General features: G+C 40.2%; 1 protein-coding gene across 4 annotated transcripts in view; it reads left to right on the top strand.

Annotated features, from left to right (window-relative positions):
- The window catches only part of LARGE1 (LARGE xylosyl- and glucuronyltransferase 1), a 291,443-nt gene that overhangs the window by 144,544 nt on the left and 123,395 nt on the right, over positions 1–23,504 (top strand). For 3 of the 4 annotated variants that reach the window (XM_075075849.1, XM_075075860.1, XM_075075870.1), the window contains 2 exons: positions 5,600–5,682; positions 18,106–18,229. In XM_075075849.1, coding sequence (XP_074931950.1) covers positions 5,600–5,682; positions 18,106–18,229 — 207 coding nt within the window. Of the gene's footprint in view, positions 1–5,599; positions 5,683–17,548; positions 17,652–18,105; positions 18,230–23,504 lie in introns of those variants that run through there. The other variant, XM_075075879.1, reaches the window with a different exon arrangement.

Genomic DNA, 23,504 nt, shown 5'->3' with positions numbered 1-23,504 from the left:
CCCCATTTTATGTCTGTAGTTTTGTGGATGTCATCCAGCTATTTAGTTTTCAGATATCTGAATGACGACAGTTCCGAATATGGGTAGATCCAAAACAGAAAGTCTTGCTTAAAGGCCTTATGCCAATCCGAGATGGTGAAGATACGAAAAATAATTCCTCCATTTATTTCTACAAAGAGAATAATACCATATCACCTTTTATCTTACTATCTGCCACTTGGAGGATAAAAGTTGAAAGAAAACTGGAAGAGAAAAGGAAGTCCTAATTACCTCTTCACATAAAGCCTATTTAATGGGCAAATATAATTTAAAAATGAGTTATTGCTTTCCCGTCAGACATCTTTGTCCATCAGTGTGGAAAAAGGAACCGACATTATTTTAAGGAGAGGGAAAAGGAGGAGCCTGTTTTTCATTTTCCCTCCTCCCGATAACAAGGGTCTGATTTTCCTCCCTGTAAGCATTTTGGCATTTCTTTTAATAAGGGAAGGTTCAGGCTGTCAATAAGCAAACCTTGCTTCTCCCTTATTATCATGCCAAGCAGTGATGAGCTGAATCTCAGTTCTTGGTTGTTCAATGTACCAACCAATTTGGGACACAAAAATAGCAGCTTAAAGGAGGAATAGTTTAAGTGGCCTTTCCAGTTATAATGTGTTTTGCCTATAAATTTACTTGCTCAGTGGGGTTTAGCATTGTGCCGGAGGCAAGGGTTATATAAAACACAAAACTTCACTTTATTTGCCAACTCCCTATCTCACTGCACACTATTTTGATAATGAAATAGCTTTTTCTTCTTTTTCTTAAGGAATTCACTCAGCAATTCAGTAACAGCAATGGAAGTTAAAATTAAACTTCCTTATTATCAGATTTGCCAGAGGTCTCATCATTTATCCTATTATTGCAGATTCTGGTTCCATGTATGTGTGAGTGGTATCTTGACCGTGTTCACCCTCTGTTTTCAGAGTTTCAGCAGCGTAAACTAAATTTTTTTTAGCCTCTGACCCTGGAATATATCACAGCAAGAGTCAACAAATTAGGTAGAAAGAGACAAGGGTCCTGAGAAGAAGATTGGAGCTCTGAGGGAGACAAAGAGAGCTGGGAATAGTTTGTTTATTTCATTAAGGCAGTTCTTTGAGATTTACTGAAGCTGACATTTCAGAATCTAATTTGGGATGATTCAAACATTTGAAGATGCAGTTACAATGAATGAACATTAAATATCTGATAAAGCATAATCTGTGTGATAATATTGTGATCTATATCAATAAATAGTGGGTTTGTTGCATTCCAGCCACTGCTTCCTACTCTGTTGCATCGAAGGAGAGTTGTTCTGATATTGTAAAATGGACCAGCATTATACTGCAAGAAAAAAAGTTCCAACCAAGGGCCTTCTCCCTGGAGGAGCAGATCCCTGTCATGCCTTCCCCATAGGAGACAATTTTAACACAAACCTTGGAAATATAAATAACAGTAGTCCATACACAGACATAGGCACAAATAACAGGCTTCAGAAGAAAAGGATAATGCCGATGGAAGCTAACAGAATTATATGACTCTTTCTTATGGTGTTACCTCAGTATCTTTTCAGCCCATGCCTCCATAAACTGGGCATTTAGTTTGAATTAAGTGTGCATTTATAAATATTTTTAAAGGAGATTATGTATTAGAAAATGGTTAATAAGGAACACAGCATTTAGTAGGTTAGCAGAATACTTAACATTTGAAGCATTTTTGCAGGCATATTTGTTATTGTTACTGTTCTCAATGGTGTTGCTCAATAGGGTCAAGTGTGTAGTGCTCCAGAGCCACAAGCAAAAGGCCCCCACCAACTTAAGCACTGTAAACCACAGGAAAAGCAGATGTTACCTGCCTTGGAAAACATTTGTAGCATATTTACATTTTCATAACATGCTTTCAATATCTCTTAACCACATTCAAAAATTATTTATGAAGGATTAAGTAACTGCAATAGAAGGCCTGGCTAGTATTACTGGAAAATTATTGAAGTATGAAATGCTTTACCAAAGATTATTTTTAGCAATAAGAACTAATTAGAGTTTGTTAAGCTCATTATTTCACCATTCCAAAAAGTAGCCTGAGGAGGAAAAAAACCCCATCTGTTTATCTAGGCACCTTATACTCCTCATCAGCATGGGATTAAAGGCCCAGTTCTTCATGTGGTTTTGGATATTTTCTTCCCATTAATATTACCCAAGTGGGACTTATATGAAATACTGCTTTCAGAAGTTTTTCCTGGTCTGTAGTGGCTAAAGTAATCGTTTCTAAACCATGTTAGCCTGCACCTTGGATTATTTAAACTCCCTGTCCTAAACAAGCTTAACTTTCTTAAATGCCTTCAGTACCTGTGCCTAAGCGTTCCCTAAACTGTTTAAAATCAAGAATGGTTTCTTTGTGTCCCTGATCCCCAGCCTATAGGAAGAACAGCTTGATTAACTTCCACAGTGTTTCGACTAGCTATTCCTATCTGTATGTATAATCAGAGGAAGAATTCATTGAGTCTGGAGAGCAAGCTGTATCATCATTTCATCTGTTGCCGCAGTTAATTCCATTGTCTAAAATCAGCTCCAGTGAATGGCCTGTGTCCAGACTTCTTGCAATATCTACTGGTGATGAACATGCCTATCATTGAGTTTAAAATGAGTTTTTTTCAGAGGATGGACACTTTCAAGGAGTTTCAGTTTAGTCCCACAGTGACTTCTGAATATCCAGGCTAGAGTTTGACAACTAGAATTATCATGGATTGTAAACACTGAGGAGCAAGTGTAGCATGCAAAGCCTTGGTGTGAGATGCTTGGAGGGACATGTTGAACCAAGCAGACGGGCTGCTGCATGGTGTGGAAGCTGGAACATTCTCAGCTTATCTGGCTTCACTTCTAGGTGTTAGCTGCAGTCATCAAGTCTGGAGGTTGTTTGAACCACAGTGGCCAGTTCTGGTGGGATGAGGATTCAATCCACTAGCCATCTATAGATGGAAAATGCGCTTGAGAGAACCATGATGCTGCTGACCAGTTTCATAATCTGGGAGCTGATGCTTACAGTATACTCGGGAGGATGCAAGTTCTTTGAAGCGCTTCCTTCTTCCAGACACTATTGTGCTGTCTTGCCAGGATTTGACTACAGCCAGCTGCTCTCTCTCCAAACATGTAATTGGAACAAGCATGGAAAAAACTGGAAATAAAACTCTTCGTTAGGATGCAAACATCTGCAGACAGTTCAGGTTGTTGAGCTCATGTTGACATAAATTTTCCCACTATTTTATTTAACAGTTAAATCAATGAGGGAGAGGAAAGTGAATCAAGGAAAGGAGGAACAGGCTGAGTCTTGCAGCATGCTGCAGGCAAAAACTTTGGAAAAAAAGGACTAGATTTCTGTTGTCTTTGAGGATTATTGCTCTTTCCTATAGCTGATTGCAGGCAGGAATAGAAGTACTAAATAGGATCAAACACCACAGAGAGGCTGAGCAGAAGATATATGCATGCCTCTGTCTCTGAACTGGAGAAGGACATTCAGAAAAGCCACATGTGCTGTCTTCTCGCTGTGCCCTGGCTGAAACGGCATGCAAGGCATCAGCACCTGCTAAAAGACACCAAGGAAAGCATACTTTTAATTTTGAAAGAAAGAGATTTAGGAAAAGAAGAACAGATGCAGGAAGTCCTTGACAGAATAAGCTCTGGTTTTGTGGGGATTTGAAAGGTAGAGAGAGAGGCTGTGAGGAGAGCTTTTCTGACAAGTAGAGGTATTATAAAATGATGCTGACGGTGATAGGACAGTGCTGTTCTGTCAAAACCCATTAAATGTTTATGTCTGGTTCAGTGTCTTCAGGTGAAGTGTTTAAAGCAGGCATGAAACCATTCTCAAATAATTTGATTTTAATTGGCATTGAAGGGAAGGATCTTAGGTCTTCCAAGAGCCTGAGAGAGACCAGGTGGCAACCAGAGAGGAGGCAGTGTGTGCACTGTCAGGAATGTGTGCACCCACAAGAGCCCACGTCAACAAGTATGGTACAAACCACTGCTGCAATAAAAGTTGTCAATAAGCAGCCTCTGTTCTCCCCTATTGTTATCACAAGAGAGAAATGCAATCAATTTTGCAAAATGCTGAGCATGCTCAACTCCCATTGACTTTAACAGAAATTGAAAGTGCTGAATACCTCATAGAGCAAAGTGTACTGCAATATCTTTTCTTTCTCACACCTCTCTGGACAGACAGTTGCCCTGTTTAACTCAAGGCCTCTTAAAACCTCAGATCTTCAGTGTGCCTCAGCTTGTGAGGCACACTAGGGCTTGAGGTAGCTGCAATATTTATGTGGGGGTCGCACAATGGCACAGCCACTTGGCAATTATATGATTCAGATTGTGCCCTGTACCAGGCGATGTTAATGGATCGGGCTGTGGACTCCTTAGATGCGCCCAACATGTGCCACCTCTTGTGTAAATCTGCTTCTGTTACAAGCCAGACTTTGGGAACCTATGACTATGTGAGGAGGCAGAATTCCTCATTTGTTCTCTGCATAGTGGGCTTTCTGTGGAAAATGAGAGCTGCATGTGTGAGAAACCAGCTAACCAAGCTTCAAATGGAAGCCAAATGAGGCTTCCCTGCAGTTTCACAGCTGTGTCCCCAATCGCAGCTTTGTGCTGCCAGCATGGTGAACTCTCCTTCATTTCTGTGACCCCTAAGAAACAGAAAAATACGGAAGCTGGAGTTGAAACTTGCTAAGATTAATTTTCCTTTGTCCCCAGGGGATAGCAATGGCTAATTTTAAAACCAGAGAAGAGTAACTTAACAACATTTTTCAAATTATTGCTACCTTAATAATAAAGGCTAGTAGCGCCTTTTCAATTTTCCCTTTCCTCTTGAAGAGGTGAGTAAATCTCTGCCTCATATTAAAAGGGAGGTAAGAAGGCACAGAATAAGCGATAATTCTCCAAGGTGCTGGGGTGGGGAGAATGTGTGTGTGTGGATTGTATTTAACATCACATTAACACTGACCAGTACAGCCTGTACAGCCCTTACTGGTAGTCACAGGCAGGGAAGGGACGACCTGCCTTCGTAGCTCGTGTCCTGTCTTATCACTGGGATGCACTCAGTCCCTGGCAAACCAATTGTCCCACTCATGCTCATCCACCAGAGCTTGCTCTCCCTCTCCATAGTAGCTGTACTTGAGTTGGAAAGAATGCAAAATTTCTAAGAGTATATCTGCTTCTAATGATCAGGTATAATTTTAAGCTTCAGTTCAGAAGGTTAAAGTGTCTGCATGTTTGCATACTCAGAATTTTGTGTGCTGCTGAGTAGGTATGTGTGTGTGTACACATGCACACACATATGCTCTTAGCTAATAAATGCAATTCTGTTCAGACATCTGATGTAATTTAGGGATAGTAATGACTTTGGAATGATGATGGTGTCATAACTCAATTAAGATGTTTTTAACAAACTGCCTCAAGCTGCAAAACGCCCACTCAAATCCTAAACAATCGCCACACTAAATAATAGCACTGACATGTATGTGCTTTCCGTAATGAATGATAGAACACAGGAGCAGGCTTTAATTTTTGTTCCTTTTGTTCCTTTTCTCCCACAGACCATCCACGTTGCCATTGTTTGTGCAGGGTACAATGCCAGTCGGGATGTTGTCACACTTGTCAAGTCTGTCTTATTTCACAGGTAAAGGTAGCTTTCTTTTCTTGTATATCGTATATCTGATTATGGCTAAATAGGCTCTTTTTACATTTATTGTCTTACTTCAAAAGAAAGTCAGACTCCCTTCCCTGGTTGCTTTTGATTCCAGTTTTGTCTTTAGAAAATCTATGCTAAAGCCACAAATAGATTCACCTGTATAAAGATTTCTGCAGTGAATTAGAGGGATCAGAGATCCACTTGCTACTCCTGTTGCATTGTGGAATAGTGCCAGTATCTATCTATACTGTAAAGCATCTGCATACTCCTGAATGTTGTAAAATAATAATGATGATAATAATAATACCACCACTGTATTCATTCAGCCTATTTCAGGTGTCAGTTTATGGCACAGGTGTAGATGGTAATTAGAAAGCCATACACATAAATACACACTGGTTACTTGACTATCCCAGCTTCCCATTTAGACATTCATTTTTCATAAGTAAACCTGTTACTATAGTCAGTATTATTTCATTAAAGTAACATTATTTATTCTGGCTTTGGACAAGCTACTTGCAGCGCCTCAGAAGACTTTGCAACCTGGTTTTAGCACATGGAGCACAGTTAGACCACACAATTGAGAGGCATGAATGTACAATGAAGACAAAACAACCAATTCACTTAATAAACAGCACCTACAGAAAAAGAGACATAATGTTAAACTGTGTATGGGCATATGCGTATATCCCTTGTCCAGTTTAGCAATGTCTCCCAGAGCTGTTTTCCAACAGTGTTGCAGAAGGTGAATAAAAATGGGAGCCTGAGAGACTAACCAGACTGTTTGACTCAAACAGGACAAACAGACTAATAAAACATGCATAAAGAGTTTACTAAGGAGGCAGTTTCAGTGCACTACTTTATACTGAATGATGTTTTATACCAGCAAGGATGACTCTTGTCCATGTCATGTGCTAATATCTTCTTAGAGCTAGCTGGAAGCAGGCGTTCCGGTACCCCACCGTGCTCCTTATGTTTGCCTCCAATCTGCTGCTGGAACAGTCTTACTAGTCACTCCTTTACAATGGTTTTAGTACACCATTTTACCTATTACCCATTTTTGGTAAGCTTCATAAAAGAATGTAAATGCTCACCTTGTGTGAATGGGAATGTGGGAAAAGCCTCAGTAAATATTGTTTAAGAGGTTGGCTAGAGTACAGGTGAAGAGGAGAAATTCTCCAAAATATGTGAGCAACTTTCACTATCAACAGATAGCCTGTTGCATGTCTTTCCAGAATTAGCATGTTCATGTTAGATGAGGGCTAGGAGCAGGAAAGACAATGCTAAAATAAATATAATGAAATACCAGTAAAAACCTGTTTCATGTGCTGTGCAGAATTTTTCTGAATGTTGAAATCCTGTGAAGTTTTAAAACTGTATCTATTTCCAGACTTCTGAATTATTCTGTGTAAACTGGCTTTATATTGCAAAGATGTGGGGTGTTTTGTCTATTTTGGTTGTTGTTCCTAAGGGGTTTCTTGCAAATAAGCATTTTTTATGGTGATGGGAGTTGTCTTAGTGGTTAGCTGCTTGGTGTTTTTCTCTCCTAATACTTGCATCCATTTTGAGAAGACTTTTAATATTCTGTAGGTTTCCAAATGTGCTCTAAATAATAGGAATCTCACAGCTCAAAGGTTTAAACAGTCTCTTTCTGTGTTACTTTAAAGGAAATGTCCCTGTTTTACATAAGCCACTCATCTGAACAGTTAGCAAACTTATAAACAATACTGTCATTATATGGCAGAATTATGTCATTTGGAAATATATTTAATTGAAAATATGAAACCAAAACAAAGGGAAGTAACTTGGTATTTCTAAGCCTGGTTGATTCTGCCCTTGTTGAGACAGACATATTTGCTGTTTGGCTAGCAGCACTGCTGATCTCAATGGAGTTGTCTAGCTCAGCAGAGGCGATCAAGATAAAGTCCAGTATAGCTAATGAAACTTTAGTACAGTTAGTTACATTCAAGATAACCTGTCTCACTTGTTTGCTCAGAACATACTTAAAGACAAATCTAAGTCCATTCCTGCCCAGAACTAGCATTTCTCACTAGGCATTAAATTGTTTGCTAGAAAGGAAAGATGTTCTCAAATAATGGACAGAGCTTCTTGCAGACATTTCTTCCTTATCTTCTAGAAACACAGGCCTCTTAAGCATCTGTTGATGTTATAGCTGCATGTGCAGAGGTCCATGCCTCAGAAACGCTCCTTTCTTGGATCTTTATCTTTGGAGTGGCAATGGTGAAGAAGCCTGGAAAATAAACAACAAACTAACAACAAACTCAGCTGAAAATGGGTTTAGAACAAAGATTCCTTGCACTGGTTGCCATGTACAAATGATATTATCTTGGAGACTCTTACGCACTTCAAAAAGTATGATGATTGGAAAGAAGGCTTCTTTAATTGCTAGGACCTGTTCAGTCGTAGGAAAGAAGGATGGAGACGGTCATGATAACTGCATTAGGAGGTATGAGGAAAGTTGGAGGTAGTTGTTTCAGATGGTGGATGCTTTATAACATCAGTGGCAAGTTCACCATCTGACCTGAGGGTCATCAGTGAAAATGGGCATGGAAATGTCTCTTCTTCTAACCTCTAAATGTGCACCAGGGGATGCATCCTAGCTGGCATTTTCCAGTAAGCCAAGCAAAACGGACGTTTGAAAGGACTGTGTGTTTCCAGTGGAGAAGTTTGCTTGTTTTATCCTAATCTCTAAAGTTAGACTACTGCTCCTTCATTTGTAGGATCACCACATTCAATCTCAAATATAATTTTGCAAAAACAGAATGAACATGCCTCAAAACATATTGTCAAAGAGATTTTTTTTCTTTTTTGAAGTTTCTGATGGTCAGCGTTCAGTCAAACCTGATACAGCAGGTGCAGGATTTGCCTGTAACAAGAGTGTAAGAGTGTATTTTATAATTGAAAGATGCTTGTGTAGAAATCACAGCTTTCACTATTATGTATTCAGGCATAGTGTATGTTCTCCTTCGGCAACGGTACCTTTAGACCTCAATCCTGCCCTGCAACACCCTGAATACAATCTACTGGTAAAAGAACTGGCCCCTCAAAGCAACTGGACTTAATAACCTCACCTGTTCCTGCTGCACATCACTTGGTGTTTGTTGTAAGAGTACTGATTTCAGTGAATCCTTCTGGAATTCATGGAGTTGTCATGTACTTTTATTAGTATTTCCATCTAGTTTAGTAATTAAAGCACCTTTTAGCTGTGCATTTTGATACAAAAAGAGGGACCTAAATTCCCTACTTCTGTAGGGAATCCCTACTTCTGTAACAGAAAAATTCTGAGAAAAAGAGGCCATGTCAGTCTAATCATCCTCCCTCCATGCACTAATGTATTTGTTATACCTCCAACTTTGAGCTAGTGTGCTAGATAGAGACAGAAAACAGCAGGGGTACTAGGTCATTAAGAACAAAAACTACAGGAGTTTCTGTAGATGGGGTGTGCCGTCTCTTTGCTCTTGCATGAATGTACAGCAAATGCTGCATATTGAACATTTCAGCTCTCCCCAGGTCTAAAAAAGCAAGTTTCTGATTCTAGTCATACCAAATATATTGTGAGACTTAGGCAAGCTACTCGCTCAAACCATTTGAGAGTGTGAAACTATCTCTGTCTTCGGGTTCCAGAGAGTGGGAAGAGGAGAGGGAAGGGGTGGTGTAGCTGATTCCGTATAAGGACACCTTAGTTCAGAAATTCATTTCATTCCCAATTGAAAAAGAGCTTGATTCCAGTTTTGTCTTTAGAAAACGTATGCTCAAGCCACAAAGTCCCAGCAGCTTTTAACACCCAGTTTGATATAACTGACAGTCTGTTCTCAGGAGGAGACTTAGTAGAGCTGGGATAGTGCAGGGTTTGCAGACTGTGATAAATATGCATTGGCAGTGCTGCACAGAGGGAAGCTTGTAGAATGAGTACTCAGTCCTACTCTGCTTCCCTGCTTTCCTCTCTTGGGCATCAAGTTCCTAATTATGACAGATTTTATAGATGTTGCAGGGCTGAAAAATCTCTCTGAGCCAGTTTAACACAGCCAAGCTCGTATCACTGTGTCCTAAGTGCAGGTTCACCTTAGTTTTTTCAAAGCAAAAGTCTGAACACTAAAAATTAAAGATCTTGGGTCAAATGGGCAAAACGAAATGCAAGTGCTTTTGGTAACAGTGCGTATACTAGTATGCAAAAAAGCATCTGCATTTCTTTTTCAAAACTGAAGCAGTGTCCTGTGGATAATAACTCTCCTTCAAACTTTTGTGAGAACTGATCCAAGTTACATTGGTCATTTTCAATGCTTTACTCCAGTTCTGAAAATTGTAATGCTTAGAGTGCCACAGAAACAGCCCGCTAGTTATAGTTTCATACTGCAAAGATCATTTCTGTCTCTACTTACGTAAGTCTTAACCTGAGTAAAGGCTAAAATGATTTTCAGTGTACTCTTTTCCAAAGGCGTGCTAAACACCAGGTTTCATGTGGGAACACAGAAAGGCCTGAATTACACAATTATAATATGTTGCTGACAGCTAGGTCAGCCTAGAATCTGTTAAAAAATTAACTTCTCTTTTGTGCCAGCTAATACTGCCCTCCCCTGCCACCCCCCCCCCCCCCCACCCGTTAGTACCTCTTCTTTGGAGAAGTTGTTGTGGTTACTTCTTTAGCTGTATGCTCCATCTATCCAACAGCAATAGTGGCATAGTAATGGTGATGGGGTTTCGTAGTGTAAACAAAACCAGCCAACTAGACAAATGCTTTCTAATACAAAGTAGCTTCTTTGCTTTAAGAAGGCTGCTTATAACCTTAAAATTGAGCATATGTCTAAGCATTTTTAAAATTAGAATATTAAACTGTGTTATAGATTGATGTATGAATAATAAGCTTCTTTCTCAGAGCCAGTAGAATAAGGCAAACCAAATGAAAATCTAAATTAAATAAAAAGAATTACATGCAATTTCCAAGTAAGAGTCACAAGTCAACACTGCCTGGTAATTAAAGCTTATGTAATCTAATGGCTGTATTCCATTGAGACCACTTTGCCTTAATAGAGTTAATTTGACAATTTAAAACCTCTGTCATTGTTTCCAACTTTTCTAACATGTCAGTCTATTTTGTGGGAGATTCTTCTGGCAAAAAATATAAAGCATGAACTGATTTCTTTGATCCATGTACATGCATCACTGATACACACTTCTTTATGCAATTTCTAGCTGTCCTAACAATGGAGGCATAATGGAGAAAGCAATGTTTAAAAAAATCTGCCCATGAAATATCTTATTATTTCCCAAAGTGCTTCTATAACTTAACACAAAACAAGAAGATCCATGAATGAGCAGATAGTGCATCTTTAGGATCCCTCCAGTAGTTTGGGGAGCATTTTAATCAATGCTGGTTGTGAAGGGGTATGAAAAATCTGTAATGATTTTCACATTAAAATTCTCCCTGTGTGAGAAAGGGATTGTCATATGGGCATTAGGAAAAAAAATCCCAAGCTGCCTTTTATAATTTCTGTTTGAAGTTCTTGTAACCATTTGTTACAGATATAAAAGGTATTACCTTGTTGTGCTTCCCTTAATAAAGTATAGGTTTTGGAAATAAACCCCCTGGGCTACTGACCTTTTTATATTCTCAGAAAATAAAATTCCTCTGTTGCAGAGAGAGAACTGTGCAACTAAGCAGCTGCTTTTTGAATTGCTAACAATTGAGCTATGGGATAATACAGAAGGGAAGAGTGAGTCTTGGTTCACTACTTCCTTTTTCAATTGTAGATTTTTGTATTTAACTCTGCAGCAGTGGCTGTTCAAAAAGAATGGGCCACAAATGCTTGAGCAAGCAGATCTAAACTCTGATGAAGAATAAGAAGTTTTGAAATGTAAAAATAAGACGTCATTATAAAAATATATATAGAAACGGGTACCTCGGAATAGGCTCCTAAATTCACAGCCTGACTTTTAAAATTACTGACTTCATTTTACTAAACTTTATAGGACCTCAGCAATTCTGAAAATGAGAGCATTCATTTAAGCTCCTATATTTGGGCCTAAAAACCTATATTTAAGCATCCATGCTTGAAAAACTTGGCCAGAATCTCTTTTCATTCACTTTTGAGGAAAGCGATTTAAGAAAATGAATGCGTGCTCTTTACGTATGGTTTACTTTGTCAGATAGTGTTCTGATCTTAAGATAAGTGAAAATAATTTAATATATGAAGATTTGCAGTTTTCTAAATAGAGTGGTTAAAACCTTAAATTTCCACTTGATGGGAAATACCCATATTTTGAAATGGCATTCTTCTGCATTAAGACATTAGCACATCAGCATTTTCCGTGTAGCAGAAACTGTGAAAAGTTGTAGTTGGTAAAAATTAAGGTGTTCAGAATCTTTGAGGTAAACGAGATTGAGTGATTTCTGGACCTTGGGGGAAATTCTCTGGCTGTTTCGATGCCTGCTTCTGTAGTGAAAAATTAGAAGACCTGAGGCTCGGAGTTCAAGGGCTGTCTGTTCTGAAACCTAGGACACTAGAAACCTTGACTTCCAAACATACGAATTCACATGAATACTGGGAATTTTCCAAAACCTATTAATTTTGTAAGAGAAGTTTATCACCTTTGTCATATATTGACCTATATTATTCCATTGTTGCATATACTGTCACCATTTACAGTACAGTGCTTTCTAGCAGTACAAGATATAACCAAGCTCTACCGTGTGTGGTTCTTTTGCTCTCTTGATGTGCCCAGTGAAAAATGACTTCTAAGGGATAACATATATTAAAAATATATACAACACACAGGTGTGCTTTGAGCTGATTAGAGAAATTGAAGTCAGAGGAAGTCCACCTCATATTTGGAATGAGGGTAGAGGAGGTTTGTGCTGGTCATCACTTCCTCTGAGACTTGACTCCAGGTTCCCTTCAATCCAAGAAAGACATACTGCATGGAAGTCCTGAGACTCAGGGAATTGGAAAGAACCCGTAGACTCATCTCTTGAACTCCTCTGCTATTGTGGGAAACCACAGAATTGAAATCCTTTTCATAACTTGATCTACCTTCACATCAGAAAGAAGTTGGGTTTTTCTTTAACTAGAGCGTTGTATTTTTCCAGTTTCATGTCACTCGGCTTCCTCTAGCAAACTTTAGTGTCTTCAGCTGCTCATTAAAATTCTTCAAAGGCCATGGCACTTTTCCTTGTTACCCAAATGAGGACCTCTCAAACCTCCCTCTGGAAGACTCAGATATCTCCCAAACTTCATAAACTGTACCTGCTAAATACCTGTGAAGGATAGCTCTCCACATGGCTAACCCTTAACTTATCGTAGGAGCCATACAGTTTGATTTCAGTTTTACAAACTTCATATCCTGAAATGTCTGTGTCTGGAAAAAGTCCAGTCAGAAGAATGGAATAGCCTTCACTGACACCAAATGGTAATCTGAGTCTAATGAAATGTAGCTTTCAGCGGGATCTTTCACAATATCCTGTCACCCCTAATTCTTACAGCCAGTGATTCAGTCAGGTTGGCAAATAATTAAGAGGAAAGATGACATCCCTTTCTCATATCTCTTGAGAAAGATTTCTCATCTTACAGAATCTCTTCTGTATCCTTTACAATGGATGCTGGTTGATCTTTACACTTCTGAACTTGTTTCATGAACACTTCAAAACAATCCATATCTTTTAGGCTTTGCATATTGCAGACACCAGAAGAGGTAAAAGATGTCATCTGTGTGTATGCTAGTACTGTTACCTTCAGAAGGTCTTCCAGGTTTGAGTCTGTGCTCTGTTGGCTTCTGGTATCATGCTAAACCTCACATTTCACATAACTAAAATCTCGTCTGGAGTAAAATTTTCTGTGGCTGATACATATTTACTTGTAGATGTCAGCGGGTCACTATTCTGTTTTGCGGATATATTTTTGTCAGTGATACTCTTCTGCTTTGCCTCTGACACATACTTTCCTTCCAGCTGAATCTTTACCATGAGGCTAACAACTTGAAAGATTTCTGTGTAGGAGTACAACTACTCCTTTTTTCTTTTTCCCAGCAGGAGCGGAACTTAAGAAAATGTCACCCACTTGTTCCCATTTAAGTTTCATACACTTTGGGTCATTCAGATAAGTATAAACTGCTACTGAACATCTGAGTGTCTTTATATCAGATTTTTTTCTTTTCAACTAGTGTGTTTCATCTTCAAATATTTTATATCAGTTCCATTTGACTAAATGGTGGTTTGAAAGAAGATGTAGTTTTCTTGGTTTTAACTGATTTTTTTTCTCTTCTTATTCTACTTTGCAATATATAGATAAATGACCCTGAAAAAAGGGAAAGAAATTACTAAAGAACACCAGCTGAGAAATAGTCCTACCTGATACCAGACTCAGCCCCTGCTATGCCGAGGGCCTTATGTGGAATGTGTGTGTTGATATTCAACGCCTATTTGCCTTGAGATATTGCTTTGCCTCTACCCAAAACCACTGGTGGTGTACTTTGTTTCTCTTGGCCTTTTCTCTGCTACTGAAATGTATTTCCTGATCACTGCTATTTAGCAATTTTTCTTGGCAAGGTGCCTGGTTACTGCAGAGTCTGCATGAGCCAGGATGTCCTCTTCTCTCCTGCTGGGCTGGTGAAGCAGATATAATTGCTGTGATCCCTTTAGCTTGGTCATGGAACGCTCAGCATCTGGCAGCCTACACATCTCCCACTCTCCTCCTCACTCCAGGGCAAGCTGGCGTTTGAAAGACCTTTGTCTTTTTGGAAAGCATGTTGTGGCTATTGTTTTAGATATTGTTAAACACAGATCAGCTGTGGGTTTATTCCGCCATCATGACTATATCATATATAAGGCTTCTAACCAGCCCTTTTTCTGCTTTTCCTGTAAGCATGTAAGTTGATCCACAGTACCCTTGAAGCCAATAAAACAGCTTCACTGACACCCCTGGGTATTGCACTGGATCGTAGGTGCGGTTTTTCTGACACTGCAAAATCCAGCCATACATTGCTTCTCACAACACTGGCAACTCAAGAAGAGTATAGGGATCTCATTAGATCATGCAGAGAGAAAATTAGAAAGGCAAAAGCCCAGATATAACTCAGTCTGGCCACTGTTGTAAGGGATAACAAAAACTGTTTTTATCAATACATCAACAACAAAAAGAAAGCCAAGGAGAATCTCCATCCTCAACTGGATACAGGGGGAATGTTGCCACCAAGGATGTGGAGAAGGCTGAGGTACTTAATGCCATCTTTTCCACAGTCTTTAATAATCAGACCAGTTATTCCCAGGATGTTCAGCCCCCTGAGCTGGAAGACAAGGACAGATCACAGAATAAACCCCCCATAATCCAGGAGGAAGCAGTTATGACCTGCTGAGTCACCTGGACACTCACAAGTCTGTGGGGCCAGATGGGATCCACCCGAGAGTACTGAGGGAGCTGGTGGAGGAGCTTGCCAAGCCACTCTCCATCATTTATCAGCAGTCCCGGTTAACAAGGGAGGTCCCAGATGGCTGGAGGCTTGCCAATGTGATGCCCATCTACAAGAAGGGCTGGAAGGAGGATCCTGGGAACTATAGGCCAGTCAGCCTGACCTCGGTACCAGGAAAAATTATGGAGCGGTTCGTCTTGACTGAGCTCACGCAGGACAACCAGGGGATCAGGCCCAGCCAGCATGGCTTCATGAAAGGCAGGTCCTGCCTGACCAACCTGATCTCCTTCTATGACCAGGTGACCCGCCTAGTTGATGAGGGAAAGGCTGTGGATATTATCTACCTGGACTTGAGCAAAGACTTTGACACTGTCTCCCACAGCATTCTCCTAGAGAAGCTGGTGACTCATGGCTTAGACAGGTGTGCTCTTGGCTGGGTAGAAACCTTGGTGGATGGCCGAGCCCAGGGAGCTGTGGTGAACGGAGATAAATCCAGTTGGTAGACAGTCACCAGCAGTGTTCCCTAGGGCTCAGTTTTGGGGCCAACCTGGTTTAATATCTTTATCAATGATCTGGATGAGGGGATCGAGTGCACCCTCAGTAAGTTTGCAGATGACACCAAACTGGGAGGGAGTTTTGATCTGCTCGAGGGTAGGAAGGCTCTGTAGAGGGATCTGGACAGGCTGGATCAATGGGCTGAGGTCAATTGTATGAAGTTTAACAAGGCCAAGTGCCGGGTCCTGCACATGGGTCACAACAACCCACCGCAATGCCACAGGCTTGGGACTGGAAAGCTGCCTGGTGGAAAAGGCCCTGAGTGTGCTTTTTGACAGCTGTCTGAATATGAGCCAGCAGTGTGCCCGGGTGGTCAAGAAGACCAACAGCATCCTGGCTTATGTGAGGAATAGTGTGGACCGCAGCAGTAGGGAAGTGATTGTCCCGCTGTACTCGGCACTGGTGAGGCCACACCTCAAATACTGTTTTCAGTTTTGGGCTCCTCAGTACAAGAAGGACATTGATGTGCTGGATCGTGTCCAGAGGAGGGCAGTGAAGCTGGTGAAAGCTCTAGAGCACAAGTCTTATGAGGAGAGGTTGAGGGAACACGGGGGTTGTTTAGCCTGGAGAAAAGGAGGCTGAGGGGAGACCTTGTCGCTCTCTACAACTACGTGAAAGGAGGTTGTATTGAGGTGGGTGTTGGTCTCTTCTCCCAGGTAACAAGTGATAGGATGAGAGGAAATGTCCTCAAGTTGCATCAGGGGAGGTTTAGATTGGATATTAGGAAAAATTTGTTTACTGGAGGAGGAGTGGTCAGGCATTGGAACAGGCTGCCTAGGGAGGGGGTGGATTTGCCATCCCTGGAGGTGTTCAAAAAATGTGTAGACGTGGCACCTTGGGACATGGTTTAGGAGGCATGGTGGTGTTGGGTTGACAGTTGGACTTGATGATCTTCGAGGTCTTCTCCAACCTTAATTTTTCTATGATTCTGTGAACAATCTGCTGTTTCTGCTGAGAGGTCTGTTATGATTCTATGAACCATTATATGTATTTTTACATTTTCTTTTGGACTTTGTTCAGTGAGAAACAGTATTACTCATGAAAACAAGAAGAGTAGCATCAATGAGAGAAGCACATATTGTTCATTAATGCAGGAAATGGAGAAAGAAATAACCTTTATTTTTTGTGTTAAGCCCAAAAGTATAATGGAAGTACATTGGCCTGAACTAACATAGATTTCCTCACTTCTCATTCACACAGCAGAATGTAGTAGCATCAGTCATCTTGCACTTTAACGAGCATCTGAAACTAAGTGCTCCTCTTTTTAGATTAAAAATATCAGTTAACAACTATACCCATTTACTTTTATAAATTTAACAGAAATGAGACTCCACTATTCCACCTTAGGGATTGAAGAATGGTTGAGCCAATGATAAAGTCTAGATGAATCATCTATCTTAGTGGCTTTTGCAAACTCTGTTTCTCTGCCAACAGGTAAGGTTGCTAAGCTAGGGGTAAACATGGAAGACTACAAATTGTGACTAACTTCCACTGGCAGGTTTACATACTCCTAACACAGAAGTTGAGTAAAGATCAAACTTTTTTGCTTACTCTCCCTTAAAGAGAGAAGCAAGATTAAGGTATTTAAATGTGGTATTTGTAATGTCCAAGGTCTCTTTACTATAGAAAAATCCATACGCTTTGTCAAACCTTGCCAGTCTTGCTGATACTGGCTTTACTCATCTTGTTTTGTAGCTTTTCACTTAGCTCGCATCCTATAAGTACAGAGGTGAACCCAAATCTAGTGTTTTGAAGTAAAATATTTTCTTTGTTCCTGCTTTTCTTCAACCCTCTGTCCCTCTTAGGCACAAGGGCATGGGGAGATTTACAATATCCACTCTACTCACTGTGGCAGTAGCTAAAAGGCACTCACCTGAAACATCTATTTTTGCATTCCCGTAGGACAGCTGTTGATACCCCAAGTTTGCTTTGTCGAAAAGATGTGAATAAACTCAATGGTCCTGCAATTTCACCTCATTCAGGTGATTATTTTTAACTTTCCCTTCCCCTCCCACTTTTCCACATTCAACGGTTCTTACCACAAAGATAAATTATCATCTTGACCTAGAAAACTGAAAACAGTCACTTTTACAGCTCAAGTCCCCAAAGGGGGATTAACTTGGCCTTCTTTTAAGGAGCTGGTAGAAGGGACCAGATCCTTAGCTGTTATAAATCATCACATTCCACTGAAGTTAAAGGAACTATGTTTATTTACAACCACCCAGAAACTGATCCTATATTTCTATTCTTGCCACGTTTATTCAAATTGTAAGCCCCTCAGCATTTTGGCCACAGAGCAGGGCTCCACTGAACGTGCTGTACGCTTCACCTTGAGACCTTAAACACGGATAAAGCTTTGTAAGTTTTGATGTTGTCCCTTTACAACAGGAATTAGAAACCTTTGAAGTAATGCATTTCTCTCCCTTCTCATATCAGGCGAAACCCACTCCACTTCCACCTCATCGCAGATGCAATTGCCAAACAGATCCTGGCGACTCTGTTCCAGACATGGATGGTCCCTGCTGTGCGCATAGACTTCTATGATGCAGATGAGCTCAAGGTAAAGAAAGACAAACACAAATGTTATTCATACACTTCTGGTTTTATGTCATCCCTTTTTTATTCATCTCTCTGGAGTGAGGACTTGGGGGAGAACTGCTGGCTAAAATATTTTCCCTGGCTAAAACTAATTCTAACCCACGATTGTACACCTAGTTACACTTAACTAGAAGACACCAAATGGCTAAAATCAGTGAAGTTTCTCCGCTAATGGAATATGGTCTTTAGCAGCTTAGAATTTTACTTGCTATCAAGAGAATTCTTTTTGCCAAGGCTGAATTGTGTCTGATCACATTATGTTTTACTAAGGATACCTCTTTCTAGTAGCAATGATGGAATCTTAAGTATCTTGTTCACAAAGCCCAAGTCTGTTACTGGAAACACTAAGCTTCCCTGCATTCCTTATGCATGGGTGTAAGGACACACACTCTGATGAGCTATCAATATTATATTTTGAAATAGCTACCTTTTTATCTATATGCTGTTTTAAAAAGGAGAATTCCAAAGGGGAAAAAATTACTTACTCAAAGCATAAAGTAATTATCTTTTCATAGTTTAAATTAAATCACAAAGGCACAGCATTGAGTTTGAGCTGCACGGTTTTTAGCTTTAGAGGTAGAATGAAGTATTCAGATTTTAGCATTTGGAGTTGGTGACAACAATTTGTATGACTTACCAGATTGTTCTGAACAGCACCTTGAAACAAGGGAAAAAACAAAATTTAGGAAACTGCTGTGCTAATTAAGGGATAAATTCAAAGCATACATGTTGTAGAATCTTGAGTAAAATATTTGTAGAAAGAGATGGAAAAGGGAAAAAATTATTCTTGAGAAAAATATTTTGTTTCTAGCCTTTTATTTTGTTTTATTGGTCCTTCTACATGAAGCCATAAGCTGATACTAACCTAATTAGCTAGACATCTCCCTTCTGTTCTTTGTAGCTTTATATCAAGGAGGAGGTTGTTCTTGTAAATCTTGTACGTGTCTATATTACATGTGCTTTTCTGCAAACTGTAGGATCTTACAGTGCTTAATTAGCCTCTCAGCTGGGCAAGACTGACTTCTTAGTGTTTTCCTTCTGGTCATTTGGGTATGGTCCAATCTAGTTAAGTAAATAATAACCAAGAGAGCTTACTTCAGTGATCCCCAACTTGCTGATTTATAGGCAAAACACTGTGCAGATATGAGGCAACAGAGCAAAGTCTTGTTTGTCCCACACTCTTCACTGAATTTTAATTTTTATATGGCTGTTGGCCTAAAGCAGCACTGGTCTGTCTTGCATGTAAGCCATAGGCTTTAGGTTGGGGATCTCTTTCTTACTGGATGCGGGTGTTGATGCATAAACACATCTTTCCAGGTCTGCCACTCTTGCTCAGAGCTCATCATACTGCATACCAAGCCATTTCCCTGACTTCTGTAGCCAAAAAACACAGTATAAAGTAGTACTCAGCATAGGTGAACATGACAGACACTGCCAAAGGACAGGAAAGAGCTGTAAATGGAGTTTTAAAAAGCCAGGTATGATGCTGGCTCATATCCAGATCATTCTGCAAGTTTTAGCAGAGAAGACAGAGGAGCTGTTTACAGACAGCTGTAGGAGCTCACCTCATTTGTTTCCTACATAGCCTCTAGAGAGGATTTAATGATTGTTTTGGGTTCATGTATTTCACCTGTACTCTTGGGAGCTATATTATGCTGTCCAGTGTTAGGAAAATGTAGAGCTGATGCTGGAATATTTACTAGAAAGTGTACCTTTCTCTAAAGTGATCTATGAATCTAGTGCTACAGTACATACTATGTTTCAGTTTTAACGACCCTCTATAGTTCTTTTTTAAACCTGTAATCAATACCAATTGCTGACAGTTAAAAGGCTTTAGACTGAACAATAGCATGAGAATTTTCTGCTTAGCTTTCATTCACCAATGTTTCATTGTTTTGGAACACATTTTAGCTGCTAAAGAAAACATTTCATTTCATGCTTGGTTTTTCCCCTTTGGATAAGTATGAGCTTTCAGCCTCTTACTTCTAATGCAGCAGGAGCTGGCATGTTAGCTTAAGCCCTTAAGCCCTGGGAAAAGTCCTGCTTCTGGTCCCACCTCTGCTCCTGTTCCTGCTTGGACAGTGGGAGGATGAACATAATGTTAGGTCCTCCATAAATAGTACAGATGGTTTTTTGTTTTCAAGTAGCTATTTAGAATTCAGGCAACACTTTCCACTAGAGTATTAATTTTTTTAAAGGCAGAATTTGGAGACTAAAATATTTGGCAATGTTTCTTAGCATGTCCTGCAGTTCTTAAAATATGTGCTGTTTAGATTAGAGTTAGAGCAACCAGTGTCCTGAAGGAAGGTGTAGAAAATAAGGCTCTGCAGTAGGTGTTGTTTTCTCTCAGGTTTTAGAGGAGAACTGGACACTTCAATGCAAGAAAGGGAAGACACAGTACCACTGATTATCCCAGAATTTCTAGGGCCAGCAAACCGACAAATCTACTTTGTCTGCTGCTGTGAATTAAGCATGTCAAATGTTCCTTTTAAAATTTAGAGAAGACTTATTTTTCCATTTGCAAGGTAACACAGGCATTCATGTTCATCCTGCACTACAAAGAGCTTACATTCATTCTCTCCCTAGAGGTGGGTGCTGCCAAACTAATACCAGCCTACTTGGAAGAGAGATGGAGCACTGCAAAGGATGGCCAGGGAGAGGTCTGTCTTACCTTGAGGCACATGATAGGGGATGGGGAGGAAGAGGAGGAGACTTGGCTGTGGAGCTGAGCCAAGATAACAGCATTTCCAGGAAGAGGGTCAAACACAATTGAGATATATTTCTTTTAAACAGCTAGTCTGATGATTGAAACAGTCAATTCTATGAAGATGCTTGTAACCTCCCCCAAAATAACTCGACCTGTCTCCTCATTGCCTTGCCAATAACCACAAGGGATATCTGTGCTTAAAAAGCTCTCCCTCAACTTAGAAGCTGTTCAGATTGTGAATTGTACTGCCAGTGCACCTCTCTCCCATTAACTAAGCTTGCTACATGCAGTTAGTAATCTGCAATAAGCATTCTTGAAGTGTGGGCAGCTGATGATGGTGCCAGTAATCAAGCCATTCTATAGCTGCAGACTTCATTCTTGTTCTACTCAGTATGGCCCACATATAACTCTTCCAAATCTATGTGGTCACATATGGCTGTGACTACAAACCGTAAAGTTACTTGGCAATATAGATTCATTTCATATGATGACATTAGCCAGCTTTGGTCCTAATGCAGTAGATGGAGCTATTATGGCAATGCATCCCACAAAATAACTGGAAACTGAAAATCATCTTCTTTGAACATTAAATAACAAAAAAAAAAAAACCCATAATTGAGAAACATAGATGAAAAAGGCCCATTACAGCTGTTGCTTACAAATATCAGGCCACAGGATATGTTTTTTTCAGTCCAGTCTTACATGAAGAAACTCCAGAGTTAACTATTGAAGATGTGCAACATGAGCACTTAGCTTCCACACTTCATTATCCAATGTGGAATCTCATGTCAGTTCACTCACAAGAAAGTATAGGCATCAAACACATTGTGATCTGCATTGGCTCAGAGCAGAAGGAGCAGCTGATAAAGCAGTACTGTATGTGTGGTGTGTGGAATACAGATGAGGCAAGTTTGTTTTCCCAGATGTTGCCTGACATACTGCCGACAACATCAGGTGAACTGAGGAAGAGCAGAAGGTAGAATGAACAGTTGCCTGCTCTGCTGTGTCTGAATCTTGGTGGCCCAGATAAACGTAGTGTCTTCATCACTGGTAAAGCAGAAGAGCCATGTCCTTTAACTCAGCCTACAAACACGCTACAATTGATCTGTGAACTTGAAGGTAGGGGTGATGAATAGATTTTTGCTCTAGATGAGCATTTGGCCTGAAAGTGAAATGTGAAAAGCTCCATACTTTGCTGCATATATGGACAATATTCCAGCTTTTACTGTTCCCAGAAACAATAGACCATAAATCTCATTACCACTGCTGCCTTAGGTGATTTCATATCAGAAGTGTTGATGTAGTCTGCACACTCAGTCAAAATCAGTGGTGTGATCCAGAGAGCAAGACCAAGCTGGGATAAGGCATGGCATGAATATCGCCTAACTTTAGGCATTTAATTAAGCATGAGATGAGTCACTCCTTAGCTGCTTCCATCTGAATAGTGAAGGTGGTTCACTAGGTCAGACGTTTACATAATTTGGTCAGATAAATGGGCAAGGACTATGAGATTTAAGCAGAAAAATAAAGATAATTCTTTAATTATAATTGTAGTGTAACTGGGTCTCAGGACTGTGCCTGTGTGCAATGCTAATGCACTTAAATTACTAGTTCCCAGAGTGGCCCAGGAACTCCCAGGCTAGTCATCTGCATAGTTGAGATAAAGGGCTGGTTTGAGACAGCAGACCAAGTTGAAACTAAGTGATTGAACTGCTGTCCATCTGTACAAGAAGTATGTGACAGATTGTTACAGGAGATGTCCCAGTGGGAATTTCAGACAGTTCTTGAGATTTCCCAGGCAGTTCCTGCTGTGCCTAGACCAATTCATATGCTTAAATGTGTTGATTAGCATCCTGGGTGGAGAATCTGGTTGTCCCAGAGATTCCCAGACAGTTCCTGCTGCAAAGTTCATCAGTTGTACAAGGGTAAGACAGTCAATAGAAACAGTTCCTCCATGTGTAGAAATGATCGTGTAGGACAGTCTTTTATACATACTTCAGATAGTTAGGAAATGTTTTATATGTAGATTAAGGTAATCTATAGTGATGGATTAGTGATGTCTTGCAGTAGAACCACAGGCCAGGTGGATTATAAAAATTGGACAGAACCGTGTTTTAGGAAGTCTCACCCAGTCCAACTAAGATGCCTCTGCAAGGGCCCTTACCATGGAGACTCCCGTCACCATCCAGACAGCAACCAAGTGTCCTGTTTGACAAATTATGTTGTCCATGCAAGAGTTACCCTAAGCCAATATGCCAATAATGTTAGCTTTTTTAACATATGCTCTGTTTGTAAGTGCCTGTGCAACAAATGACCCCAAAAGCAAATCAAATGCCATGAATGTTCTTCCTACCATTGGAAGCTTTTCCAATGAAAGATAGCATTGGTGGGGCTGTATGTATCATATGTTGCCATGTACCAATTTTGGAAGCATGTTCAAGCAAGTACTTCCAACAGAACTGCAGATACCACAGGCTGAACATGGGAGGGAGGGAGCCAACTGACAATTGGGAAGATGTGAGATGATATT

The sequence above is a fragment of the Phalacrocorax aristotelis genome, chromosome 1 (assembly GCF_949628215.1).
Source record: "Phalacrocorax aristotelis chromosome 1, bGulAri2.1, whole genome shotgun sequence".
Lineage (NCBI taxonomy): Eukaryota > Metazoa > Chordata > Aves > Suliformes > Phalacrocoracidae > Phalacrocorax > Phalacrocorax aristotelis.
Note: the sequence above shows the minus strand (reverse complement) of the source record. Positions and strands in the feature narration are given on the sequence as shown.